The sequence below is a fragment of the Theropithecus gelada genome, chromosome 9 (assembly GCF_003255815.1).
Source record: "Theropithecus gelada isolate Dixy chromosome 9, Tgel_1.0, whole genome shotgun sequence".
Lineage (NCBI taxonomy): Eukaryota > Metazoa > Chordata > Mammalia > Primates > Cercopithecidae > Theropithecus > Theropithecus gelada.
In genome coordinates, this window is record NC_037677.1 from 58,829,072 (window position 1) to 58,855,020 (window position 25,949).

General features: G+C 41.0%; 1 protein-coding gene across 2 annotated transcripts in view; it reads right to left on the reverse strand.

Moving 5' to 3' along the window:
* SAMD8 (sterile alpha motif domain containing 8) overlaps nt 1-25,949 on the reverse strand; it is a 71,561-nt gene that overhangs the window by 22,399 nt on the left and 23,213 nt on the right. For both annotated transcript variants that reach the window (XM_025397438.1, XM_025397439.1), the window contains exon 2: nt 9,395-9,987. In XM_025397438.1, the coding sequence (XP_025253223.1) occupies nt 9,395-9,972 (578 nt within the window). In that variant the 5' untranslated portion in view covers nt 9,973-9,987. The remainder of the gene's footprint in view (nt 1-9,394; nt 9,988-25,949) is intronic.

Consider the following 25,949-nt stretch of genomic DNA (forward strand, 5'->3'; position numbering starts at 1 on the left):
GAGACTACTGAAAAATGAAGGACAGTTAAGCCCCAGATTGATGTCGTTTTTCCATTATTTATGTTTGCCTTTTTATAGTGCTTCTGTTTCCTCCCTTGCTACTATGGTTATCAGCTCTCACTTCTCACTGCCGTAGGTGGGCCTGCCTCTAGAAACATTCCTATTTCCTTCTAATTTTCTGTTTCTATGTGCTGAACATCTTGGATTTGTATAAAGTAAGCTTCAGAAGCAGACCCTAAAACAAACATCAGTATGAAAGTCAATTACAGGGAAATGTTCTCAAAGAAAACCCACAGGGCAGTGGGTTCTGAGATTAGAAGGCAAGGAAGCAAAGCAAGGGTGAGACATCAAGCAAAGCCCTGTGGAGAACTCAGGAAAGGGTAACTTTGGCTTAGGCTTATCGGGAATTTGGGACAGTGTAGGTCCAATCTAAATGTCGTCCCAACCAGGGCAAAGAGAAGTGAGTCACTGGTTAAGGACAGCTGCTGGTGGGAAGTAAATTTCCAAGTACTTTTTGGCTTTCTCTTCAAGCAGGCAAAGTTGCTCCAGCAGCCCAAGAGCAGCCCTCCAACACAGACATATCTGTTGGATGTTGGGAGTATCCATGTGCAAGAAAATGGAAAAGAGATCTGAGGGGATATAGAAGGAACACTGACATCATCTGCTACCATTCTCCTATGAATAAAGTTTAGATGTTTAAGACCATGGAGTTTCAGTGAGTGGCATAGCATGTAAAAAGAGTTAGGCAAAATTTGGTTTGAAATCATCACTGCAAATTGATAATATATGTCCTGCTGGGCGTGGTGGCTCACACGTGTAATCCTAGCACTTTGGGGGGCCAAGGTGGGCAGATGTCTTAAGGTCAGGAGTTCGAGACCAGCCTGGCCAACATGGTGAAACCCCTTTTCTGCTAAAAATACAAAAATTAGCTGGGTGTGATGGTGTGCGCCTGTAATCCTAGCTACTCAGGAGGCTGAGGCATGAGAACCGTTTGACCCAGGAAATGGAGGTTGCAGTGAGTTGAGATCACACCACTGCACTCCAGCCTGGGTAACAGTGAGACTCTGTCTCAAAAAACAAAAACAAAAACAAAAAAACTTTGCACATGAATGTTCATGGCAGCATTATTAATAATAGCCAAAAAGCAGAAACAACACAAACACCTATCAACTGATAAATGGATAAACAAAATTGGTACATCCATACAGTGGAATATTATTTGGTAATAAGAAGGAAGGTAGTGCTGATACACGCTACGGTATGGATGAATCTTGAAAATGCTGTGCTGAGTGACACAGAAAGACCCGATATTGTATGGTTCCACTTATATGAAATGTCCAGAATAGACAAATTCATAGAAACAAAGTAGATTAGTGGTTGGTAGGGTCTGAAGAAAGGAAGCAACAGCGTATGACTGCTAATAGGTACGAGTTTCTTCCCAGGACGATGAAAATGTTCTGGAATTAGTGGTGATGGCTGTACAACTTTGTAAATACACTAAAAACCACTTAATTGTATACTTTATTATTTTTTTTTTTTTTGAGACAGAGTCTTGCTCTGTCACCCAGGCTGGAGTGCAGTGGTGTGATCTTGGCTCACTGCAAACTTCACCTCCCAGGTTCAAGCAATTCTTCTGCCTCAGCCTCCAGAGTAGCTGGGATTACAGGCGCATACCACCACACCCGGCTAATTTTTGTATTTTTAGTAGAGACAGGGTTTCGCCATGTTGGCCAAGCTGGTCTTGAATTCCTGACCTCAGGTGATCCACTTGCCTCGGCCTCCCAAAGTGCTGGGATTACAGGCATGAGCCACCGCACCCAACCAGTATACTTCAAAATAATAAAAGCCTCATTGTTCTACTGGACCATTTCCTGCTCTCCTACTATGCTTTGTTTTTTTATTTTTATTTTTTGCTTGTTTTTTGTTTACTATTTTTTCATCTACCGCATATCCTTTACTTTCTTCTTTTTTTCTTTTTTTCTTTTTTTTTGAGACAGAGTTTCGCTCTTGTTGCCCATGCTGGAGTACAATGTGATCTCAGCTCACCACAACCTCCGCCTCTCAGATTCAAGCAATTCTCCTGCCTCAGCCTCCCGAGTAGCTGGGATTACAGGCATGCACCACCACGTTGGCTAATTTTGAATTTTTAGTAGAGATGGGGTTTTTTCATGTTAGTCAGGCTGGTCTCGAACTCCCAACCTCAGGTGATCCACCTGCCTCAGCCTCCCAAAGTGCTGGGATTATAGGCATGAGACACTGCGCCCGGCCTTACTTCTTTCCTCATCCATATCAGTCCATGGTCCCTCATTATAACCACTCCCTTGCCACTTTTCCCTTCATTGTACTGCCTAGCAAAACTCAACCCTGCTTAAATCCAGTTTTCCACCTATTCCATACCTGTATCTGTTGTTGAATGAGGCTGGTAAAAACACATAATGCTAATACGACTACTAACCTCAAGGAGACCATTAAGTGCTGCTACTGCATTACACAAGTCTATTCACTCTCCTACTCTCCTAGATGGCTAATTTTATACATCTTATCCTTCCCCCTCAAACCTCCATCCTCCTCTCCAGTCTCACTGTCTTTACACAGAGAAAATAAAAACAATCAGGAGAGCACTTCCTTGTGCTCCACCATCACATATGGCAACTCTCTACCTGTTTTCCTATTTTCTATCTTCCCCTCTGTTATGAAGGAACAGCCCAAGGGCCTAAGGCCAGCCTCTCCCAGCCACAAGGTCCCATTCCTTTTCATCTACTCAAGGGCACTGTTCTAACATTGTACCCTCTCTTTCCTCTGTCATCATTGCCCCCCCACATTGAGTCATTCTTATTATTAATACAACAAACATGCTATCATATAGCCAATCAAAAAAACAAAAACGAACAAACGCCCTCTTGACACTAGATCCTTCCCCACTCCTGCCCAAGCTACAGCTCCATTTCTCTGCTGCCCTTCTAGGAAAACTTGCCCCTACAGGAAAGACTTTTTCTCCAATTTCTCTGTTCCCATTTTCTCTCTCTCTCTCATTTCTTTGTCTAATTCTTTTAAGTTGAAAAATTCTGATCCTACAAAACGAGTTAAAAGAATCAACACTATATTTTTCACCTAAACTCATCATTTACAATAAATAACATTTTGCCACATTTGCCTTCTTTCATTCTTTCTATACATACCTACATACATACACACACATACTCTTTTTCTCCCCGAAGTAAGTTGCAGACATTATGACACTTCTCCCCTTTGTTTCTCTAGGAACAACGATATCCTCCTTATAACCCAATACACTATCACACCTAGGAAATTGTAACACTGATTTAGTATCATTTAACATGCAGTCCATATTCCAATTTTCCTAATTTTCCCAAAAATGTCCTTTATAGCAGTATTTTTCTTTTCTTGATATAGGATCTAATTAAAGTTCATGTTTCTCTTGGTTGTCTCTTCAATTTCCCTTACATTTCCCCCTGGATTTTGCCTGCCATGACACTGACATTTTAAGAGTCCACATCAGCTGTCTTGTAGAATATTCCATGTTCTGGATTTGTCTGATTGTTTCTTTGTGATTAGATATAGGTTAAAGTTTTTTATTTTTGGACAAGATACAGAGGTGATGCTGTGGACATCACGTCCAATGCACATAATGTCTGCTTGTCCCACTGTGATGCCACATTTGATCATTTGGTTAAGGTGATGCATGTCAGATCTTGCCACTGTAAAGCTACCTCATTCCCTCTGTAATTAAGTAATATGTGAGATGAAACTTTCAGATCATGTGAATAAGCTCCCCCTCAGTGGCCTTTCACCTAATAATAGATTTTATCATCTACTGATGACTTGCCTGAATACACTCGAGGAGGCAGACTAATCATGCCGTCCACATTTATTTGTTCATATTATTCTTGAAGAGCTTCCCCTCTCACCCCACTATTTTTGTTTGTTTGGTCTCAGCTCTGGTCTGGTTCATTTTAGTGAGGAATGGTATGTATTTATTTGTTTACTTACTCACTTACTGAGAAAAACAAAAGGTGTCGCTTTGTTGCCCAGGCTGGAGCGCAGTGGCATGATCACAGCTCACTACAGCCTTGATCTCTTGGGCTCAAGTGATCCTCCTGCCTCAGCCTCTGAAGTAGCTGGGACTGCAGGCATAAACCATCACACCTAGCTAATTTTTAATTTTTTGTAGAGACTGGATCTCACTATGTTGTCCAGGCTGGGCTAGAACTCCTGGGCTCAAGCAATCCTCCCACCTGGGCCTCCCCAAATACTGGGATTACAGGAGTCAGCCACCGTACCTGGCCTGGGAATAGTATTTTAAAACCATGATCTGTGTGCTCATAGTGCTACTGTTGCTGAGTTTTTCCTGCAAATCGTTTTGTATCAGTTCACAGAAATTGTCTTCATTCTTTTCTATGATTAAATAGTATTCCACTGTATAGATGTATGATAGTCTATTCAACCAGCTCCCCATGGGTAAGCATTTAGATTTACAATATTTATAATTATTACAATTAATGTCACAACAAATACTGTTGCACTCATGTTGTTTCATATTTGTGGAGTACTTTCATGTAAATTCCAATACATCTCACATTCTCTCCTGAACCCATTATAACCCATTTTGCCCTTATTAACTCTTGTCATAGTCACTGATGACCAACATGTTGCTAAAGCCAATGGTCAATTATCCTCATCTAACTTGACCTCTCAGCTGCATCTGATACAGCCAATTGTTCCTAACTTCTTTATTTTCTTTTTTTTTTTTGAGATGGAGTCTTGCTCTGTCACCCAGGCTGGAGTACAGTGGCACAATCTCAGCTCACCACAACCTCCGCCTCCCATGTTCAAGCAATTCTCCTGCCTCAGCCTCCCGAATAGCTGGGACTACAGGCGGGCGCCACCATGCCCAGCTAATTTTTGTATTTTTAGTAGAGACAGGGTTTCGCTATGTTGGCCGGGTTGGTCTCGAACTTCTGACCTTGTGATCCGCCCGCCTCGGCCTCCCAAAGTGCTGGGATTACAGATGTGAGCCACCGCGCCTGGCCTCCTAACTTCTTAAAATACTTTCTTTTTTGGCTTGGCTTCTGGCATACTATTCTCTCTCTCCGCCCATTCCCAAATCTTAGCCTAGATTTCTGTCTCAATCTCTCTGAACTTCTGCTCATATTTCTATCTCTTACTTGACATCTGATTTTGCTATAAAACATATCTCAAACCTGACATGTCGAAAACCAAACCCTTAATTTTCCCTCCAGGTCAGTTCTTTCCACAGTTTTCCCATCTCTGTAAATGGCAACTCCATCTTTACAGATGCTCAGGTTAAAAATCTTGGAATAGGCTGGGGGTGGTAGCTCACGCCTACAGTCCCAGTGCTTTGGGAGGCAGAGAAGGGAGGATCACTTGAGGCTAAAAGTTTGAGACCAGCCTAGGCAACATAGCAAAACCCCATTTCTACAAAAGATTTAAAAATCAGGCAGGTGTGGTGGCACACACCCGTAGTCGTAGTGACTCAGGAGGCTGATGAAGGAGATCACCTGAGCCTAGGAATTTGAGATTACGGTGACTGCACCACTAAACTCCAGCCTGGAGAACACAATGAGACCCTGTCTCAAAAAACAAAAACATCTTGGAAAAATATTTGACTTTTCTCTCTTAATTCATCAAATCCATCAGCAAATTCTGTTCTAATTTCAACATATATATAGAATTTGACTCTTTCATACCACCTCTACCACTGTTCTCATCCAATCTAACATCTTTATCTAGATGAATTTAATAAATTCTTAAATGATCCCTAGATCCCCACCCACACTCCCAGGGTATTCTCAATACAACAACAAGAATGACCTTTTAAAATAGAAGTTAGATCCCTCAACTCTTTTCCTCAGTACTTTCCAGTGGCTTCCCTTTTCATTTAGAATGAAAGCTGAAGTCCTTACAATGGTCCTCAAGTCCTTACACAACCTGGCTTCTTGTCTCCTCTCAGATCTGCTCTTCTCATCTCTCACTGGTTGTTCCTTAAACCTGCCAGGAACACTCCCAGTACAGATTTTTGCACTCGGCTGTTTCCTTTCCCTAAAGTACTATTTTCCCCAGACAGCCACATGATTTCTTCCTTACTTCCTTGGGGTCTTCTGTTTACAGTTGGAAAAACTGTATAAAACAGGAGAGGAGATACAGGGATATAACAACTTCTTAAACAGCTTTCAGTAAGTTCTCCTTACTGTAGTATCACCCCTTCACCTCCAGTATCCAGATCCTTGAGAAATCTGCAATATAAACTGGGTTGGTTCTCAGTTTTCCCCATTGCTCAAATTTTATAATTAGGTTAATTTTGGGTTTGCCAATTGCCACTCATCCATCTTCCAACTTCCAAAAATGTATGGCTGTTTTCTCCTATTTTATCCACTCCATCTTGTGGGCTTACTTAAACAACAAAAACAAAAAGCTCTTTACTATAGTTCGCCAGGCATGGTGGCTCACGCCTGTAATCCCTGTACTTTGGGAGGCCCAGGTGGGTGGATCATTTTAGGTCAGGAGTTCGAGACCAGCCTAGTCAACACAGTGAAACCCTGTCTCTACTAAAAATACCACAAAACTAGCTGGGCATGGTGGCACATGTCTGTAATCCCAGCTACTTGGGAGGCTGAGGCAGGAGAATAGCTTGAACACGGGAGGCAGAGGTTGCAGTGAGCTGAGATTGCGTCACTGCACTCCAACCTGGACTCTGTCTCAAAACAACAAAAACAAAAAAAACCTAGTTTTAGTTGGGGTTTGACAGGGAGCAAAATGAGATGTATACATTATTCTGGCATGGTAACACAGACATTTTAAATTCATTTCATTTTCAAATACAAATACTACAAGGCAGTTTTATTTTACTTTATGTACGTATGTATGTATTTTTTTTGAGATGGAGTCTCGCTCTGTTGCCCAGGCTGGAGTGCAGTGGCACAATCTCGGCTCACTGCAAACTCCGCCTACTGGGTTCACACCATTCTCTGGCCTCAGCCTCCCGAGTAGCTGGGACTACAGGCACCCGCCACCATGCCCAGCTAATTTTTTTGTATTTTTAGTAGAGACGGGGTTTCACTGTGTTAGCCAGGATGGTCTCAATCTCCTGACCTCATAATCTGCCCGCCTCGGCCTCCCAAAGTGCTCGGATTACAGGCATGAGCCACCGCGCCCAGCATATGTATTTTTTTTGAGACAGACTCTCGCTCTGACACCAAGTTTGGAGTGCGAGGGCGCGATCTTGGCTCACTACAACCTCTGCCTCCCGGGTTCAAGCAATTCTCCTGCCTCAGCCTCCTGAGTAGCTGAGATTACAGGTGTCCGCCACCACATCCAGCTAGTTTTTGTATTTTTAGTAGAGACAGGGTTTTACCACGTTGGCAAGGCTGGTCTCGAATTCCTGACCTCAGGTGATCCCACATGCCTCATCCTCTCAAAGTGCTGGGATCACAGGTGTGAGCCCTAATGCCCAGCAAAAGCACTTTTAGAAGGGCAAAATGTTTTCTAAAAAACAAACAAGCAGCCAGGCGTGGTGGCTCATGCCTGTAATCCCAGCACTTTGGGAGGCTGAGGTGGGCAGATCATCTGAGGTCAAAAGTTCGAGACCAGCCTGACCAACATTGTGAAACCTCGTCTCTACTAAATATACAAAAATTAGCCAGGTGTGGTGGTGGGTGCCTGTGATCCCAGTTACTTGGGAGGCTGAGGCAGGAGAATCACTTGAACCTGGGAGGCGGAGGTTGCAGTGAGCTGAGATCATGCCATTGTACTCCAGCCTGGGTGACAGAGCAAGACTCCATCTAAAAAACAAAAACAAAACCAAAAATTAACAAACAAGAAAGTAATACCCAAATTTTTAAAAGATTTAAAAATCAAAAATGTGAAAATAGTTCTGAATACTTCTTTACTGTTTTATTATTGTTGTTGTTGTTGGAGACAGGCAGGGTCTTGCTGTGCTGCCCAGGCTGGAGTGCAGTGGTGCAACTACAGCTCACTGTAACCTCGACCTCTTAGGCTCAAATGATCCTCCCACCTTGGCCTCCTGAGTAGTTAGGACTACAGGCATGTGCCATCATGCCTGGCTAACTTTTAAGTTTTTGGAGAGATGGGGGTCTTGCTATGTTGCAAGTCTTGAACTTGTAGGCTAGTCTTGAACTCCTGGACTCAAGCAAACCTCCCACCTGGGCCTCCCAACATGCTGGGATTATAGGCATGAGCCACCATGCCCGGCCTACTGTCCTATTCTTATTTTTCATATGTTACACATATACAATATTTTTTATGTATTCAGTATGTAATAAAACAGCACGCTATGACTGAATCCATTTGTCCTCTTTGTGATAGTTCCAATTCATTTGGTGATATGACACCACCAATATTTTTGAAAAAGTAGAACCCTATTCTTCATTATAAAAAAAGGCAACCAAGTTCCATTTATTACAAACATCATTCCAGGATACCCTCTTAAAATCTAAAGTACCTGGCCAACCACGGTGGCTCACGCCTGTAATCCCAGCACTTCGGGAGGCCGAGGTGGGCGGATTTCCTGAAGTCAGGAGTTCGAGACCAGTCTGGCCAACATGGTGAAACCCCATCTCTACTAAAAATACAAAAAAATTAGCTGGGCATTGGTGGCATGCGCCTGTAATCCCAGCTACTCTGGAGGCTGAGACAGGGGAATGGCTTGAATCAGGGAGGTGAAGGTTGCAGTGAGCCAAGACCACACCACTGCACTCCAGCCTGGGTGACACAGCGAGACTCTTGTCTCAAAAAATCTAAAGTACCCAAGGAGCTATAACTACACAAAAATAAATTAAGCAGTTCAGGCCCTGATGGCTCATGCCTGTAATCCCAACACTTTGAGAGGCCAAGGTGGGAGGATCCTTTAAGCCCAGGAGTTCACCCAGCCTGGGCAACCCGGTGGGACTCTGTCTCTACAAAAAACTTAAAAATTAGCTGGGCGTGGTGGCACATGTCTACAGTCCCAGTTACCTGGGAGGCTGAGGTGGGAGGATTGCTTGAGCCTGGGAGGTTGAGGCTGCAGTGAGCCATGGTCATGCCACTGCATTCCAGCCTGGGTGACAGTGCAGTGTGAGATTGTCTCAAAATAAAAAATTAAATTAAATTAAATTAAAATTAAATTAAATTGAAAAATTAAAAAGTTAAGCAGTGGTTTTTCTCACTCACCTAGGTTAAAGGCCTAATTTAAGTGAAAAAGGTAACTTCAAAGCATATCTTTTTATACCAGCAGATAAAGCAAATGGAAAGTATACATCTACCACAATAAGAAACAATATAATTATCACAAATATAGTATCACTGCTGTTAATTATAGCAACCTCCTACAAACTTAGCAACCAGAAACAAAACTTACCTATCTAAGAATATATCTGGGAGTGGTGGATAGGTCTGCATGTCAGGCACTCGCTCATGGACTATAACCATAATGAAAGATGTAAATCCAAATACTATAAAAACATATATACAACTCAGTATAGTCTTCCAGTATTCTGGGTCCAATCTTCGAACAGAATGTTTGTTTTTACCATTCATGTACTGGTACTGATCAGAATTCAAGTCAGTGATGGGTCCGTCACAGTCATGGGAAAGCTCCCCATTACAGAGCCAGTCTGTACTCTGAAGAGCACTGATGAAAGGGGTCATGGAACCCATGGGACTGTCACTGTTGTAGCCCATCTCTTCTAAAACATCAATATGTATTTTCTGCAATTTTCGGACCGAGAGCATTAACCTTTTAATGTCCCCTAAGACTTTGATTTCCAGAGGAGGAGACCGGAGATCATATTCAGTCAATGTTAGCAATGTGATTCCATCAAGTCGGTGCTTATTGCATAAAATGTCCACATATTCAAAAAAGCCTTCATCCTTCAGCCACACAGCTACATGCTTGGTAGTCCAGCGGCGAATGCAGAGTTGATTATGACCTGCCATTTCCTCCTCCACTGCCTGTCAGGAGAAAACAGGAAAACAAAACAAAAGCTTCAGTGTGTCCTAACAATTTCTTCAAAGACAAACACACATAAATACACCAGAAACAGGCCAGGCACAGTGGCTCATGCCTATAATCCCCAGCACTTTGGGAGGCTGAGTTGGGAGCATCACTTAAGCCCAGGAGTTTGAGACCAGTCCTGGCAACATAGCAAGACCCTATCTCTACCAAAAAAGAAAATTTAGCCTGGGCATAGTGGTACGCCTATAGTCTCAGCTACCTGGTAGGCCAAGGTGGGAGGATTACCTGAGTCTGGGAGGTCAAAGCTGCAGTGCACCATGGTTGTGCCACTGCACTCCAGCCTGGGCAACAGAGGGAGATTGTCTCAAAAACAAAAAATAAGCTATATATATATAAATACACACACACACCCCCCCCCAGAAACAGTAATTTAGCTACACCATCCTGTTGGCTTCTAGAGTAAAAGAAAAATTATTCAATAACGAATGGTTTTCAATAGATTAACATACTGATAATTTTATGCATATGACTCCAACAGCAGAAGAAAATTTAATAACCAAATACTTCTACAGAAAGACATTTTACAAACGGCTTTTCCACTACATCAGTCATAATTAAAAAGTCTACTCGAGAACTAAGAAAAATCCCATTTTAATACTTTTCATAAAATCAAGAAATATAGGAAGATTTATTATATTTTTAAAAGTCAAAGAAAAGAGAGAAAAAAAATCCAATTTCTGAAATCTCCATGTTCATGGAAAATGTATCTCCCCACCTGGGGGGAAATAAACATAAAAGAAAAGTAGATAACTGTAATTCTAGGAAACGTTTTAGATTAAGCATATTTTTTTGTTTGTTTGTTTGTTTGTTTTGAGACGGAGCCTTGCTCTGTCACCCAGGCTGGAGTGCCATGGTGCTATCTCGGCTCACTGCAAGCTCCGCCTCCCGGGTTCAGGCCATTCTCCTGCCTCAGCCTCTGGAGTAGCTGGGACTACAGGCGCCTGCCACCACGCCCGGAGAATTTTTTGTATTTTCAGTAGAGACAGGGTTTCACCGTGTTAGCCAGGATGGTATTGATCTCCTGCCCTCGTGATCTGCCTGCCTCGGCCTCCCAAAGTGCAGGGATTACAAGCGTGAGCCACCGCGCCTGGCCAATTAAGCGTATTTCTAACTACTATATACAAAATGATTTCTATAACAGATATGAAGCCTTTAAACTAGACATATATTTGAATCTCAATAATAACTCAGTTCTTTCTACGGCTTTGAATATTACATTATAGAACTGAATAGGGCATTTTATTCTTAAACTATCATGGACTTTAGCAATAAAATTTTTAAATTTTATTTAAAATTTAAAATAAATTTAAATTTTAAAACTGTCATTTCAATGTACTCACAAATTTGATGACCCAGACTTTATACTGCAGAATAAAAGGCCAATAATGTGCTATGTTTTAAAAAGTACCAATAATTTTTACTACCTTGATTTCACACAGCTCTATTTATGTTCTTCTATTGTAAAACATTCAGTTACTTGGGCCTCCTCAGGTTTATAAAGCATATCAGATACATAGGAGACAAAGGTCTACATGGAAAAAAACACTATTTCTCAAAAGCACTTTCTCAACTATTAAAGCCTGTAGGTTTTTTGACACTTTCCAGACCTCTGAAGATTGTATTTCCTCCTGAGATAATTTTTTTAAAATGGTAGGCAAACTTTAAAGCATAAAAGAATAAAATGATACAACGAATACCTATGTGCCTACTACCCAGCTTGGAAAAAAAAAAAAAAAAAACTGTCATAATACAAATGTTCTTTTTTAAAAATCTGGATATTAGTTATATGGGTTTGTTCCTTTTGTGAAAATTCATTAAGCTATATAATTGTGATCTATACTTTTCTCTATATATGTTAGGTTAAACTTTATTTTCGAGTCTTGAAAAACCAAATAAAACATCAATACAAATGAATATCCTTCTATCCTGAAGGACAAATGAATGAGGACAGCATCCTCTTCCTCAATGTAATAATTCTTGATTTAATGATTTAGTGATATAAATGCACTGTGATATAAACGCATTTAGTGATATAAATGCACTGTTAGCTATGAAAAACTTTCTGTGCTTCCTTACAACAAGAAAAGTAAAAAGCTGGTACTGCTCTGAATTCTTTCCCTACCCACATAAACTCTTGCCACGAAGACTTACAGTTACTTGGCAAAGGCAGACATTTTAACTACATGAGTACCACTTGTATCATCAAAACTATTTAGAAAACAATAAGCTTGATAAAATCCACCCATAGATGAATGTCAGGGAAATGTCAGTTAATCAGTAAGTATTTATTTCTTTATTACTAAAAGCAATCTTAATTTTTGGAAGGCTTAAGTCATATTTTGTTTCACAAAATAACTTTTATTATCGACCCACCTTTGAAAATTACTATCACATCTATTTACAAGGAGTCTATATTTTTTACAAAGTTGTCTAATTCTTATGCATTACGGGATAACAAAAACTCTTAACTCTTTTTAGCTATAGCCTATCATCACCACCTCAAATGTCAAAGAATTATGATTTATTCACTTTAACACATGGAACTTACACATTTATGTATTATATTATTTTATATCACTTATTATATCACATATACAATTCCATTAGAAGTATGATTTTGCTGTTTTCGTTCACATGGATAACTAGATGCTTTCACCCTACCTACTATACATACCTTCTTTTACCCAAGGTATGCTCTGACTAAATTACTTCATCCTTGGATATCCAACAAGCACATGCTATAATCTCTGTAGCAGTTATGACATAGCGAATCTGAGAGACAAGTTTCTTTCACATAAAACAAAGCCAGCCAGGCACAGTGGCTCACACCTATCCCAGCACTTTGGGAGGCTGAGGCAGGTGGATCATGAGGTCAGGAGTTCAAGACCAACCTGGCCAAGATGGTGAAACCCCGTCTCTACTAAAAATACAAAAAAATTAGCCGGGCGTGGTGGCAGGCGCCTGTAATCTCAGCTACTAGGGAGGCTGAGGCAGAGAACTGCCTCAACCTGGCAGGTGGAGTTTGCAGTGAGCAGAGATCGCACCACTGCACTCTAGCCTGGGCAACAGAGGGAGACTCCGTCTCAAAAAAAAAACAAAAACAAAAACAAAAAAAACAAGGCCAGATTTCTTTAGTCACATTATTTCTAGTCTGTTAACATTCCCCTTTCTCTAACAGCTTACCACCAAAGGGTTCCACGTCACTCCCATTCTTGAAGAATTATTCGTTAGGACAGTTTCCTCTCATACTCTGTTCAGAATGATTCTTCTCTTCTTTTATGTTTTTTCCCCTGTCTTAGCTCACCAGCTCTTTACAACCTCAATCAGGCTAACAGGCTTTGATGCTGACGTTGTAGCTGCTAGAAAATATGAGTTATACATGGAAGTCTCTTGGAAGTCTTTGAGCCTGCTGTGGGAATGCCCTAAAAGCATGACACATTTCACTGTTCTGCTTTATCAGGTCAGTGCATGCCCTTTAATTGTATGCTACTATATAATAGTTAAGAGGCCCATACTAAATCACTACTTAGCTAACACTGTGAAAGCCCACATGAAAGAGGTATATGAAAAGATGATGAAAAGCTTTAGGGCCCATTTAATATTTATGGTGTACCAAAGGAATTACAGGGAACAGGAGACTTTGAGTGATAAATACAAATTGAAAAATAAGGAAATTAGATTAGTAAGTGTTTACAGATATTAAGAATTAAGATTTTATCAATAATTAATACAAATAAATGATCTGTTAAAGGACATGTGCTTCTGACCAAGATTTACTAACAAGAACCAGATTTATCCTCTGACCTGAAACAACCAAAAAACAAACAAAATATATGGGGAAAAAAATTTTCAGCCAGGTGTGGTGGCTCACATCTGTAACCCCAGCACTTAGGGAGGCTGAGGTGGGTGGATCACCTGAGGTTGAGAGTTCAAGACCAGTCTGGCCAACATGGAGAAACCCTGTCTCTACTAAAAGTACAAAAAATTAGCTGGGTGTGGTGGCAGATGCCTGTAATCTCAGCTACTTGGGAGGCTGAGGCAGGAGAATTGCTTGAACTCGGGAGGCGGAGGTTGAGGTGAGCTGAGATCGCACCATTGCACTCTAGCCTGGGCAACAAGAGCAAAACTCCGTCTCCAAAAAAAAAAAGTTTCAAGACACTGGACATCAGGAAGATCCCTGAGAGCCAGGAAACAAATAAAGTGAACCCTACCGCACCAGGTTATGGCCTTGAGTTTCCCAGCCACAAGAGGCACAGGATGGGAAACTCACATGAGGTCTGGCAGGCTCAATGAGTTGAGGAGATGGAGCTGAGAGTTTGGGGTGATCAAGATGGCTAGTGTTTATGGGACACAATACTAAAGAGGAGATACACAGACGAGAACTCCAGAGATCTGCGGGTCTCTCTTGAATATTTAGCTGAATGCCTATCAGCACATGTATGTAAGGAAACTAACCAAGACCAAGGAAAGACCACCCAAATGAATTCCCAGCACTCACATGAGGCCAAGAAAAGTGCCTATTCCAAATAGCCAGATTGAAAAAAGGTCTCATGAGCAGCTTTGGGTAGAGTATACAGAAAGATCTTGCCATGGTAGTGAGGCAAAACTAACCCTACGGCAGCAACTCTCAACTGGGGGCAATCCTCCCCACTTCCTGGAACATTTGGCAATGTCTGAAGACATTTTTGGTTGTTACAACTTTGGGGGGGAAATGCTGTTAAACATTCTATAATGCACAGGACTATCCCCTCCCCCAAAAAAGAATTATTTGGCCCCAAATGTCATGGTGCTGCTATTGAGAAACCCTACCCTTGACTAAACATGTCTCTGGGTTCATCCTAACAAATCTTAAAAGGAAGACTCAAAGGGATCAAACTGTGTTCAAGTAGTTGAACAGCATCCCACAAAAAGCTCAAGAATATTAATAGAAATACCAAAGTATCTAGAGTACAACAATGAATTCATAATGTCAAACAATGAATTCATAATGTCTGGCATCTAGTCAAAGATTATCAGGCATGCAAAAAAGCAGAAAAGTATCACTTACAATGAGGAGAACAATCAATCAATCAAGAACTTACACAGATAATAAAATTGGCAGATAAGGACATTAACATAGTTATGATAATTGTGTAATACATTTGTCCAAAAAGTTAAATGAAGAAATAGACACACAATGGGCAGGCGGGGGCTCACGCCTGTAATCCCTGCACTTTGGAAAGCAAGGCAGGAAGATCCCTTGTGGCTAGTTCAAGACCAGCCTGAGCAACAAAGGGAGATGCCCCCTGCCCTCGCACCATCTCAACAAAAAAGGAAATAGATACATTAAAAAAAGACTAATGCAACTCATAGAGTTCTAGAGATAAAATGACATTATCTGAGATGAAAAATACCCTGGATGGGACTAACAGCTGATGAGACACCGAAGAAGGTAAGAGCAATAAATGTAACTAAGTAACAATAGAAACAATTCAAAGGCCCTGGTTGCAATCCCAACACTTTGGGAGGCTGAGGTGGAAGGATTGCTTAAGCCTATCAGTTCAAGACCTGCCTGGGCAACATAGTGAGACCTCGTCTCTATAAATAATTTTTTAAAATTAGCCAGGCATGGTTGTCCATGCTTGTAGTCCCAGCTACTCAGAGGTTCAGGCGAGAAGATCACCCAAGTCCGGGAGTTCAAGGCTGCAGTGGGCTGAAAGCGTGCCACTGCACTCCAGCCTGGGCAACAGAACAAGAGCCTGTCTCAAAAAAAGAAAGAAAAGAAACTATTCACAATAAAACACACACACACACACACACACACACACACACACAAAAAGGGAGAGAACTTTAAAAAAGAGAATATTATTCAGCCTTAAAAAGGAAGGAAGTTCTGGCACATGCTATGACATGGATGAACCTTAAAGACATACTAAATGAAATAAGCCAGTCACAAAAGGACAAATACTGTAAGATTCCACTTATATGAGGTAACTAGAGTAGTGAAATTCACAGAGACAGAAAATAGAATGGTGGCTGTCAGGGACTAGGAGGAGGGAGAATGAGTCATTTTTTAATAGGTATAGAATTTCAGTTTGGGAAGATTTTTTAAAAGTTCTGAAGATGGATGGTGATAATGGTTGCACAACACAGTAAATGTACTTAATGCCACTGCACTATATAAAAAATGGTTTCGGCCGGGCGCAGTGGCTCACACCTGTAATCCCAGCACTTTGGGAGGCCGAGGTGGGTGGATCATGAGGTCAAGAGATCGAGACCATCCTGGCTAACATCGTGAAACCCCGTCTCCACTAAAAATACAAAAAAAGAGCCAGGCATGGTGGCAGGCGCCTGTAATCCCAGCTACTCCGGAGGCTGAGGCAGGACAATCGCTTGAACCTGGGAGGTGGAGGTTGCAGTGAGCTGAGATCGTACAACTGCACTCCAGCGTGGGTGATAGAGTGAGACTCCAACTCAAAAAAAAAAAAAAGTTTAGATTATACATTTGGTTGTATATATTTTACCACGCACACACACACCAAAGAAAGAACGTCAGTGAGAGGTGGAACAACATCAAACAGCCTCCAAAAGACAAGAGAGAACAGAAAAAAATATTTGAAGTAACAATGGCCAAAAATTTTCCAAATCTGGTGAAAACCATAAACATGTGTATCCAAGAAGCTCAACAAACTCCAAAAATAAGAAACAAGAAGAAAGCTATACCAAGGTGTATCAAAATCAAATTACTTAAAAACAGTGACAATGAGAAAATCTTAAAAGCAAAAGAGAAAACAGACACATTAGGAACAAAGGTAAGAATGATAAGAGATTTCTTACTGGGCACGAGCCAAGCTAGAACACAGTGAAACAATATCTTTAAAGTACTGAAAAAAAAACAACCTATAATTGTATGCCCAGTGAAATATCCTTCAAAAGCAAAGGCAAATACTTGTTCAGACACAGAAAAGCTGATTTCATCACCAGCAGACATACACTACAAAAATTTAAAGTCCTTCAAGCAGAAAGAAAATGTTACCATACCAAAATATGAACTTACACAAAGAAATGAACACCAAAATGGTAGCCGCATGCATAAATATATGCATTTTTTCTTATCATTTTTGTTTGTTTATTTATTTGAGACAGCGTCTCACTCTATCACCCAGCCTGGAGTGCAGTGGCATGATCTCTGCTCACTGCAACCTCTGTCTCTGGGTTCAAGAGATTTTCCTGCCTCAGCCTCCCCAGTAGCTGGGATTCTGGGCCGATGCCACTGCACCAGGCTAATTTTTTTTATTTTTAGTAGAGACGAGGTTTCACCATGTTGGCCAGGATGGTCTTGAACTCCTGACCTCAGGTAATCTGCCTGCCTTGGCCTCCCAAAGTGCTGGGAGGCACCGCACCTGGCCTTAAGTTTCTTGAAGAGATAATTCAGGCCGGGCGTGGTGGCTCACGCCTGTAATCCCAACACTTTGGGAAGCCAAGGTGGGCAGATCACATGGTCAAGAGATTGAGACCATCCTGGCCAACATGGTGAAACCTCATCTCTACTAAAAACAGCAAGACTTCATCTCAAAAAAAAAAAAAGATAATTTACAGTTTAAACAAAAAGCAATGTACTGTGGGATTTATAACATATGTTAAACATACGTTAACAATAGCACAAAGGTTGGGAGAAATGGAAATCCACTAATATCAGCTAAAATAATGCCACGAAGAAGCTAAAGAGAAAATTAAACTCAAAGCAGAAGGAAATAATAATGATGAGGGCAGAAATCAATAACAAAGGCCGGGCATGTTGGCTCACATTTGTAATCCCAGCACTTTGGGAGGCTGAGATGGGCGGATCACCTCAGATCAGGAGGTCAAGACCAGCCTGGCTAACATGGTGAAACCCCATCTCTACTAAAAATACAAAAATTAGCCAGGTGTGGTGGTGGGTGGCTGTAATCCCAGGTACTCGTAAGGCTGAGGCAGGAGAATTGCTTGAACCCAGAAGGTGGAGACTGCAGTGAGCTGAGATCGCGCCACTGTACTCCAGTCTGGGCAACAAAGTGAGACTCTTTCTCAAAAACAAAAATAAAAATAAAATTCTTTTAAAAAGCGAGTATAGGCCGGGCGCGGTGGCTCAAGCCTGTAATCCCAGCACTTTGGGAGGCCGAGACGGGCGGATCACGAGGTCAGGAGATCGAGACCATCCTGGCTAACACGGTGAAACCCCGTCTCTACTAAAAAATACAAAAAACTAGCCGGGCGAGGTGGCGGCGCCTGTAGTCCCAGCTACTCGGGAGGCTGAGGCAGGAGAATGGCGTGAACCCGGGAGGCGGAGCTTGCAGTGAGCTGAGATCCGGCCACTGCACTCCAGCCTGGGTGACAGAGCGAGACTCCGTCTCAAAAAAAAAAAAAAAAAAAAAAAAAAAGCGAGTATAAGGAAAAAAAAAAGATGCAAGGCAAGATCGTCACTCTCACCACTTCTATGAAACATCAGAAGTTCTAGTCACTGTAATAAGATAAGAAAAAGAAGTAAAAGGCAGGCCGGGCATGGTGGCTCACACCTGTAATTCCAGCACTTTGGGAGGCTGAGGCGGGCAGATCACGAGGTCAGGAGATAGAGACCATCCTGGCTAACACGGTGAAACCCCGTCTCTACTAGAAATACAAAAAATTAGCCGGGCATGGTGGCAGGCGCCTGTAGTCCCAGCTACTTGGGAGGCTGAGGCTGAGGCACGAGAATGGTGTGAACCCGGGAGGTAGAGCTTGCAGTGAGCCGTCCAGCCTGGGCGACACAGGGAGACTCCATCTCAAGGAAAAAAAAAAAAAAAAGAAGTAAAAGGCATACAGATTTAAAAGGAAGAAATAAAACTCTATTTGCTGACAACTTGATTATTTATGTTGAAAATTCAATAGAATCTACCAAAAACAGTTACTAGAATAAGTCAGTTTAGCAAGATTGCTACGTATAATATCAACGAACAAAAATGAATTGTCTTCCTTTTTTTCTTTTTTTTGAGACAGGGTGTCACTCTGTCACCCAGGTTGGAATGCAGTGGCATGATCTCAGCTCACTGCAACCTCCACCTTCCAGGCTCAAGCCATTCTCCCACTTCAGCCTTCCAAGTAGCTGGGACCACAGGTGCATGCGCACCACACTTGGCTAATTTTTAGTATGTTTGGTAGAAACAGGGTTTCGCTATGTTGCCCAGACCCATCTCAAACTCCTGAGCTCAGGAGATTCACCTGCTTCAGCCTCCCAAAGTGTGGGATTACAAGTGTGAGCTATCACACCCAGCCATCAATTGTATTTCCACATGCTAGCAACAAATAACCAAAAATTAAAATGTACAAAATACCATTTGTAATAGCATAAAAATACAAAATACTCAGGGATAAATCTGACAAAACATAGGCAAGACCTACATGCTGAAAACAACAAAACGCTGCTAAGACAAATACCTAAAAATGAGAAATGAGTAGGTCAGAAGAATCAATACTGTAAGAGGACAATTTTCCCCAAACTTATCTGTACATTCAACCCAATTCCAATCAAAATCCCAACGGGCCTTTAATTTTGTAGATATTGATACATTTCATAAACAGCTGATTTAAAGGCTCATTATACAACTACCTGTATTTGTTTTCTATTGCTCTGTAACAAATTACCATAAGCTTACATAAGCTTACTGACCACTCGAATTATTTACTACATGGTTTCCTCTTTTCCCAAAAATCAGCAGCTTCTGTGTTGAATTCCCTCCCCTTGTACTTGGATTAATTCTCCAGGAAAAGCCCAGTCCCTTTTAAGGGTTTGTCTGATTAGATCAGGTCTACTGAGGATAATCTCCCTTTCTTAGTCACCATGGGAGTCATATCCCACGATTAGGTGGGATTACAGGTCCCTCCCATTATACAAGAGCATAGGTCATTAGGGGTCATTTTAGAATTCTGCCTATCTTGGCAGGGCGGGGTGGCTCATGCCTGTAATCCCAGCACTTTGGGAGGCAGAGGTGGGTGGATCACTTGGGGTTAGGAGTTCGAGACCAGCCTGGTCAACATGGCAAAACCCTGTCTCTACTAAAAACACAAAACAGCCAAGCATGGTGGTGCTTGCCTGTAGTCCCAGCTAATCAGGGGGCTGAGGCAGGAGAATTGCTTGAACCCAGGGAATTCTGCCTATCTCAGTACTCAAATCAAGACAAAGTGGTATTAACATAAATCAAGGAAACAGAAATATAGAGTCTAGAAACAGACCTATATATAGATAGATATCTGATTTTCTACAAATGTGCAAAGGCAATTCAGTGGAGAAAACACACCCTTTTCATTAAATGATGCTGGAACAAATGGATATCCATATGTAAAAACCTCAATTCATACTTCTACCACATATAAGAATTAACTGAAAATGGATCATAGACCTAACATAAAATCTAAGACTAGAAAATTTCTAGAAGAAAACATAGGAGAAAATCTTTGTGACCTGGGTTAGGTAAAGATCTTTTAGATGTGACACCAAAAACAAAATTCATATAAAAACAAACTGATGAACTGGTCTCTATTTCTCTAGGTTGGGGACTGAGTTTTTAGGGTTTTTAGTCTGCAAGTTGCTGCATGGTTTGAATCTTTTATAATTAAGTATCTCTATAATAAAAAGCCAAATATATAGAAGCAATATATACTCATTGAAGAACAGAAAATTTGAAAACTAATTCCTAGAGAATCACTCCTTATAATTTATTATATTTCTCTCACATGCAAAATTGTCTATAAAGAGAAAACACATCATACATAATTCTGTATCATTTTGCTTAACATTACTGCATGAGTCCTGTCTAATGCTATTACATGTCTTTTGAAAAGATAGTTTTAAAACATTCCATTGTATGACTATACAATAATTTATCCATCTCCCCATTGTTAGCAATTTTTCACTATTTTATTATTATTATAAATGGCATTGCAGTGCCTTAGGTTAAATTTCTAGAAGTAGAATAACTGTATCAACAAATCTGATTTAAATATTAACTCTTGTTACACCATTAAAGCGTGGTCCACCTTAAAAAGCATTTCATGCAAAGCTTGGTACTTGTCCAAAATGTTAATGGGTAGTGATCCACGCCTATAATCCCAGCACGCTGGAAGGCCGAGGCGGGCAGATCACTTGAGGTCAGGAGCTCGAGACCAGCCTGGCCAATGTTGTGAAACCCCTGTCTCTACTAAAAATACAAAAAAAAAAAAAAAAAGAAAAAAATTAGTCGGGCATGGTGGCGCATGCCTGTAATCCCAGCTACTCTGGAGGCTGAGGCGGGAGAATTGTTTGAACCTGGGAGGCGGACGTGGCAGTGAGCTGAGCTTGCACCATTGCACTCTAGCCTGGGTATCAACAGTGAAACTCCATCTCAAAAAAAAAAAAAAAGAAAAAATTACTTAAGCATCAAAGGTCAATACCTATCAAGGTGCTGAGAGAACAGTCATTCCTGCAGAATTTGATTATCAACAGGAATTATTCAAACTTAGTTTTAAGTCATAGATAACAGATAAAAACAGCTGACTTCTAGACAATATGAAATATCTTTTGGGTGACATCACCTCTGGTTAGAATTTTTGAAAACTGTTTTTAAGAAGCGCAATTTTCAGCAAGTAAATGCTTTACTAGTAAATTTGTTTCTTTTCTCTCCAAACAAATTTAGTTCATACTGATTAGAGATTTCAGCAGCCTAAGAGCAAAAGAACTCAGTATATTTTCTATTATATTCTTATCTCCATACTTGATGAAATGAAAAAAGCTTATCATAAACATAACAACCTTACATTTGGTACTCCTAAACATTAGCTCAGATACTCTTTAGTCAATGAGTCTTTAATGCATACCATTAGAACGACCCAAATCTCTTTACAATAATTTAAATACTCCAAATGTTTTCTACCACATTAAAACTGCAAATACCATAGTACAATCAGCCCATTTAACTGCAAAAAGAGATAATGACTTTGTCCCCACCCTACCTCTCCAACTTATCAGCTGCAGGACATTCTCAACACTATTGGAAATGGCGACCTGACTAAAAGGAGTGCTGCCATCTATGAATCGCCTCTGACTCAGTGCCTGTGGCAGATATGACGAGGTAGCACTCAGTATCCTTTCCAGTCTCCCTCTAGTTGTTTCCTCCTACTACGGAGTCTGAAAAGCTAATCATTATTCCTCAGGGTCCCTTGAAACTAGGATTCAAATGTGAATCAGGTTCAGTCAACTAGATGCTCATGAGATGCTCATGAGACAAGATGTGGAAAGCAGATGGTGAATGAGAGTCGTTTTACTGAAGTTTTGGCTATCCACAAGGATTAAGGAAATGTTGGCCATGTGCACATAATTCTCCAGTTTTCAGTCACTAACTCTGTAAGGGTCATGAAGCAGCTGCGGTTGTGGGGCAAGTAGTAGTGGTTTCCTAATACCTGCATAACAGATATATGCTCTTTTCTGTGTGTGTGGTTAACTACACATAAAATTTACCATTTTTTCCATTTTAAGTGTTACAGTTCTGTTTCCTTAAATACATTCTATGTTGTGCCACAATTACCACTATCCATCTCCAGAACTTCATCATCACTCCAAAAAAAACCCTACAACCATTAAGCAATAACTCACTATCCCCCTCATGCTCAGCCCCTGGTATCCTCTAACCTACATTCTGTTGCTATGAATTTCCCTATTCTAGATATTTCATATAAGTAGAATCATGCAATATTCGTTCTTTTGTGTCTCACTTATTTCACTTAGGCTTCAAGGTTCATCTTCTGTATTGTTGTGTATGTCAGAATTTTCTTTCCTTTTTTTTTTTTGAGACAGAGTCTTGCTCTGTCGCCCAGGCTCAAGTGCAGTGGCACAATCTCAGCTCACGGCAAGCTCCGCCTCCCGGGTTCAAGTGATTCTCCTGCCTCAGCCTCCCAAGTAGGTGGGACTACAGGCACCCACCACCACACCCAGCTAATTTTTTGTATTTTTAGTAGAGGAGGGGTTTCACAATGTTGGCCAGGCTGGTCTGGAACTCCTGACCTCAAATGATCCACCTACCTCAGCCTCCCAAAGTGCTGGGATTACAGGCCCAGCCCAGAATTTTCTTTCTAAGGCTGAATAATATCCCCCTTTATGTGTATATCACATTTTGTTTACACATTCATCCATCCATGGACACTTAAGCTGCATTCATCTTCTGGCTATTGTGAATAATACTGCTCTTAACATGGGTATACAAATATCTGTTCAAGTCCCTGCTTTTACTTCAGGTATACACCTAGAAGTGGAACTGCTGGCTTGTATGGTAATTCTGTTAAATTTTTTGAGGAGTCACCATATCATTTTCCACAGCAGCTGTACCACTTTACATTCCCACTAGCAATATGCACAAAGTGTTCTAATTTCTCTATATTCTTGCTAACGCTTGTAATTTTCTGTTTTTTTCTTAATAGTAACCATTTTTATGATGTAAAGTAGTATTTCATTGTGATTTTGATTTGATTTCAGTAATGATTAGCCAGGTTAAATATCTTTTCATATGCTTAATGGACATTTGTATATTTTGCTTGGAGAAACACCTATTGAAGTCTTTTGCCTATTTCTTTACTGTTTGTTTTTTTTTTTGGTATTAAGACGGCCGTGTTCTCAAACTCAGCAGTTTCACGATGGCCTCCTAATACCAACCTTCTGACTGTAGCAAAGGTAGCATTTCTCTGACAGGCCAATTTAAATATTGTAGAAGTCATTCCTAGCCCAGACCAGAGAAGTTTCTCTATCCTGCAAGTGAACCCTGACTGATTACCAAAGGCCCTTTAGTCCTCTGAATTGTCATCTTTCAGAGCAAGCTAAGTACCAAAAGTTCAAGGTTTCAAGCTGTCTCATATAAGGTCCACATTCTGGTCCAATTCTAAGTAAGGCAAGGTAAGTTTATGGTTTTTTCCCTTAGTTTCCTGGGAAACTAAGCAGGATCTGTTTTTCAGCTCTCTTCTCATTAACTATATGTACTTTTGCATTCTTTGGAATGAATGACATGTTTTATTTCAAAAAGCTATTCAACTATTTTTTCTCAACCAAGCACTTAGTGACGGGGAAAAAGACTTGAATAGTAAAATAACCTATTAGTAACTTACACAAAACAAAAGCTCTGATCTGGCTACTTCATCTATTAAGTAGGTTCAATAGCAGTAAGAACATGAAAGCAGGTAAGTACCACACTACGAATGAAAGAAAACGAAAAGGGAGGAAAGGCAAAATGAGAGTGTGTCTAGCCAAAAAAAAAAAAGAAAAGAAAAAAAAAAGAAAAGAAAAGTAGCACATAGTGCAGCAGAAGAGCTTAGTGGGTTTTTATTAGGTTATTTTTGTTTTATTTTTAGGAAAGATGGTCAGAGTAACCAAGATTACTAAGGCCTATATGATTAGCACATGGTAGGTTCTCAATAAGCATTTATTAAATAAATGTGCAAAAAACAAAAAAGCAGCAATCAAAATATTAATTCATTCAATTCCCCAATGTCCTTCTAAACAAGATCTTTTTTTTTTTTTTTTTTTTGAGACGGAGTCTTGCTCTGTCGCCCAGGCTGTAGTGTAGTGGCACGATCTCAGCTCACTGCAAGCTCCGCCTCACGGGTTCACACCATTCTCCTGCCTCAGGCTCCCAAATAGCTGGGACTACAGGCGCCTGCCACCACACCCAGGTAATTTTTTGTAGTTTTAGTAGAGATGGGGTTTCACCATGTTAGCCAGGATGGTCTCTATCTCCTGACCTCGTGATCCACCCACCTCAGCCTCCCAAAGTGCTGGGATTACAGGCATGAGCCACCACGCCCGGCCATAAGATCATTTTTAAAATTACAACTTTATTTATAATTGACACATAATTGTACATATTTATGGGGTACAGGGTAATTTTTTTTTTTTTTTGAGACGGAGTTTTGCTCTTGTTGCCCAGGCTGGAGTGTAGACACAAGATCGCGGCTCACTGCAACCTCCACCTCCCCAGTTCAAGGTATTCTCCTGCCTCAGCCTCCTGAGCAGCTGGGATTACAGGCATGCACCACCACCGCCCAGCTAAATTTGTATTTTTAGTAGAGACGAGTTTCTTCATGTTGGTCAGGTTGGTCTTGAACTCCCGACCCCAGGTGATCTGCCCGCCTCAGCCTCCCAAAGTGCTGGGATTATAGGAGTGAGCCATCATGCCCGGCCCAGTGTAATACGTTAATACATGTATATACTGTATAATGATCAAATCAAGATACTTAGCACATGTATCATTTTAAACAGTTATCATTTCTTTCTTTCTTTCTTTCTTTTTTTTTTTCCTAGAGACAGGGTCTTGTTCTCTTGCCCAGGCTGGAGAGCACTGACACAATTATAGCTCACTGAAACCTCAAACCCCTGGGCTCATGTGATCCTCCCACCTCAGCCTCCTGAGTAGCTGGGACTACAGGCATGTGCCATCATGCTTGGCTAATTTCTTTTTTACTTTTTTGTAGACACAGGGTCTTGCTATATTGCCCAGGCTGGTCCCAAACTTCTAGGCTCAAGTTATCTTCCTGCCTTGGCCTCCCAAAGTGTTAAGATTACAGGCATAAACCACCACACCAGTCACATCTATCATTTCTTTGTGGTGATAACATTCAAAATCTTCTAGCTACCTTGAAATATACATTATTATTAGTAATAGTCACCCTACTGTACAACAGAAAACCAGTTAACGCTTCTCATCTAACTATAATTTTTTTGGGGGTCGGGGGGAATAGTCTCACTCTGCTGCCCAGGCTGGAGTGCAGTGGCGCAATCTCGGCTCACTGAGCCTCCACCTCCTGGATTCAAGCAATTCTCCTGCCTTAGCGTCCCGAGTAGCGGGGATTACAGGCGCCCACCACCAAGCTAGGCTAATTTTTGTAT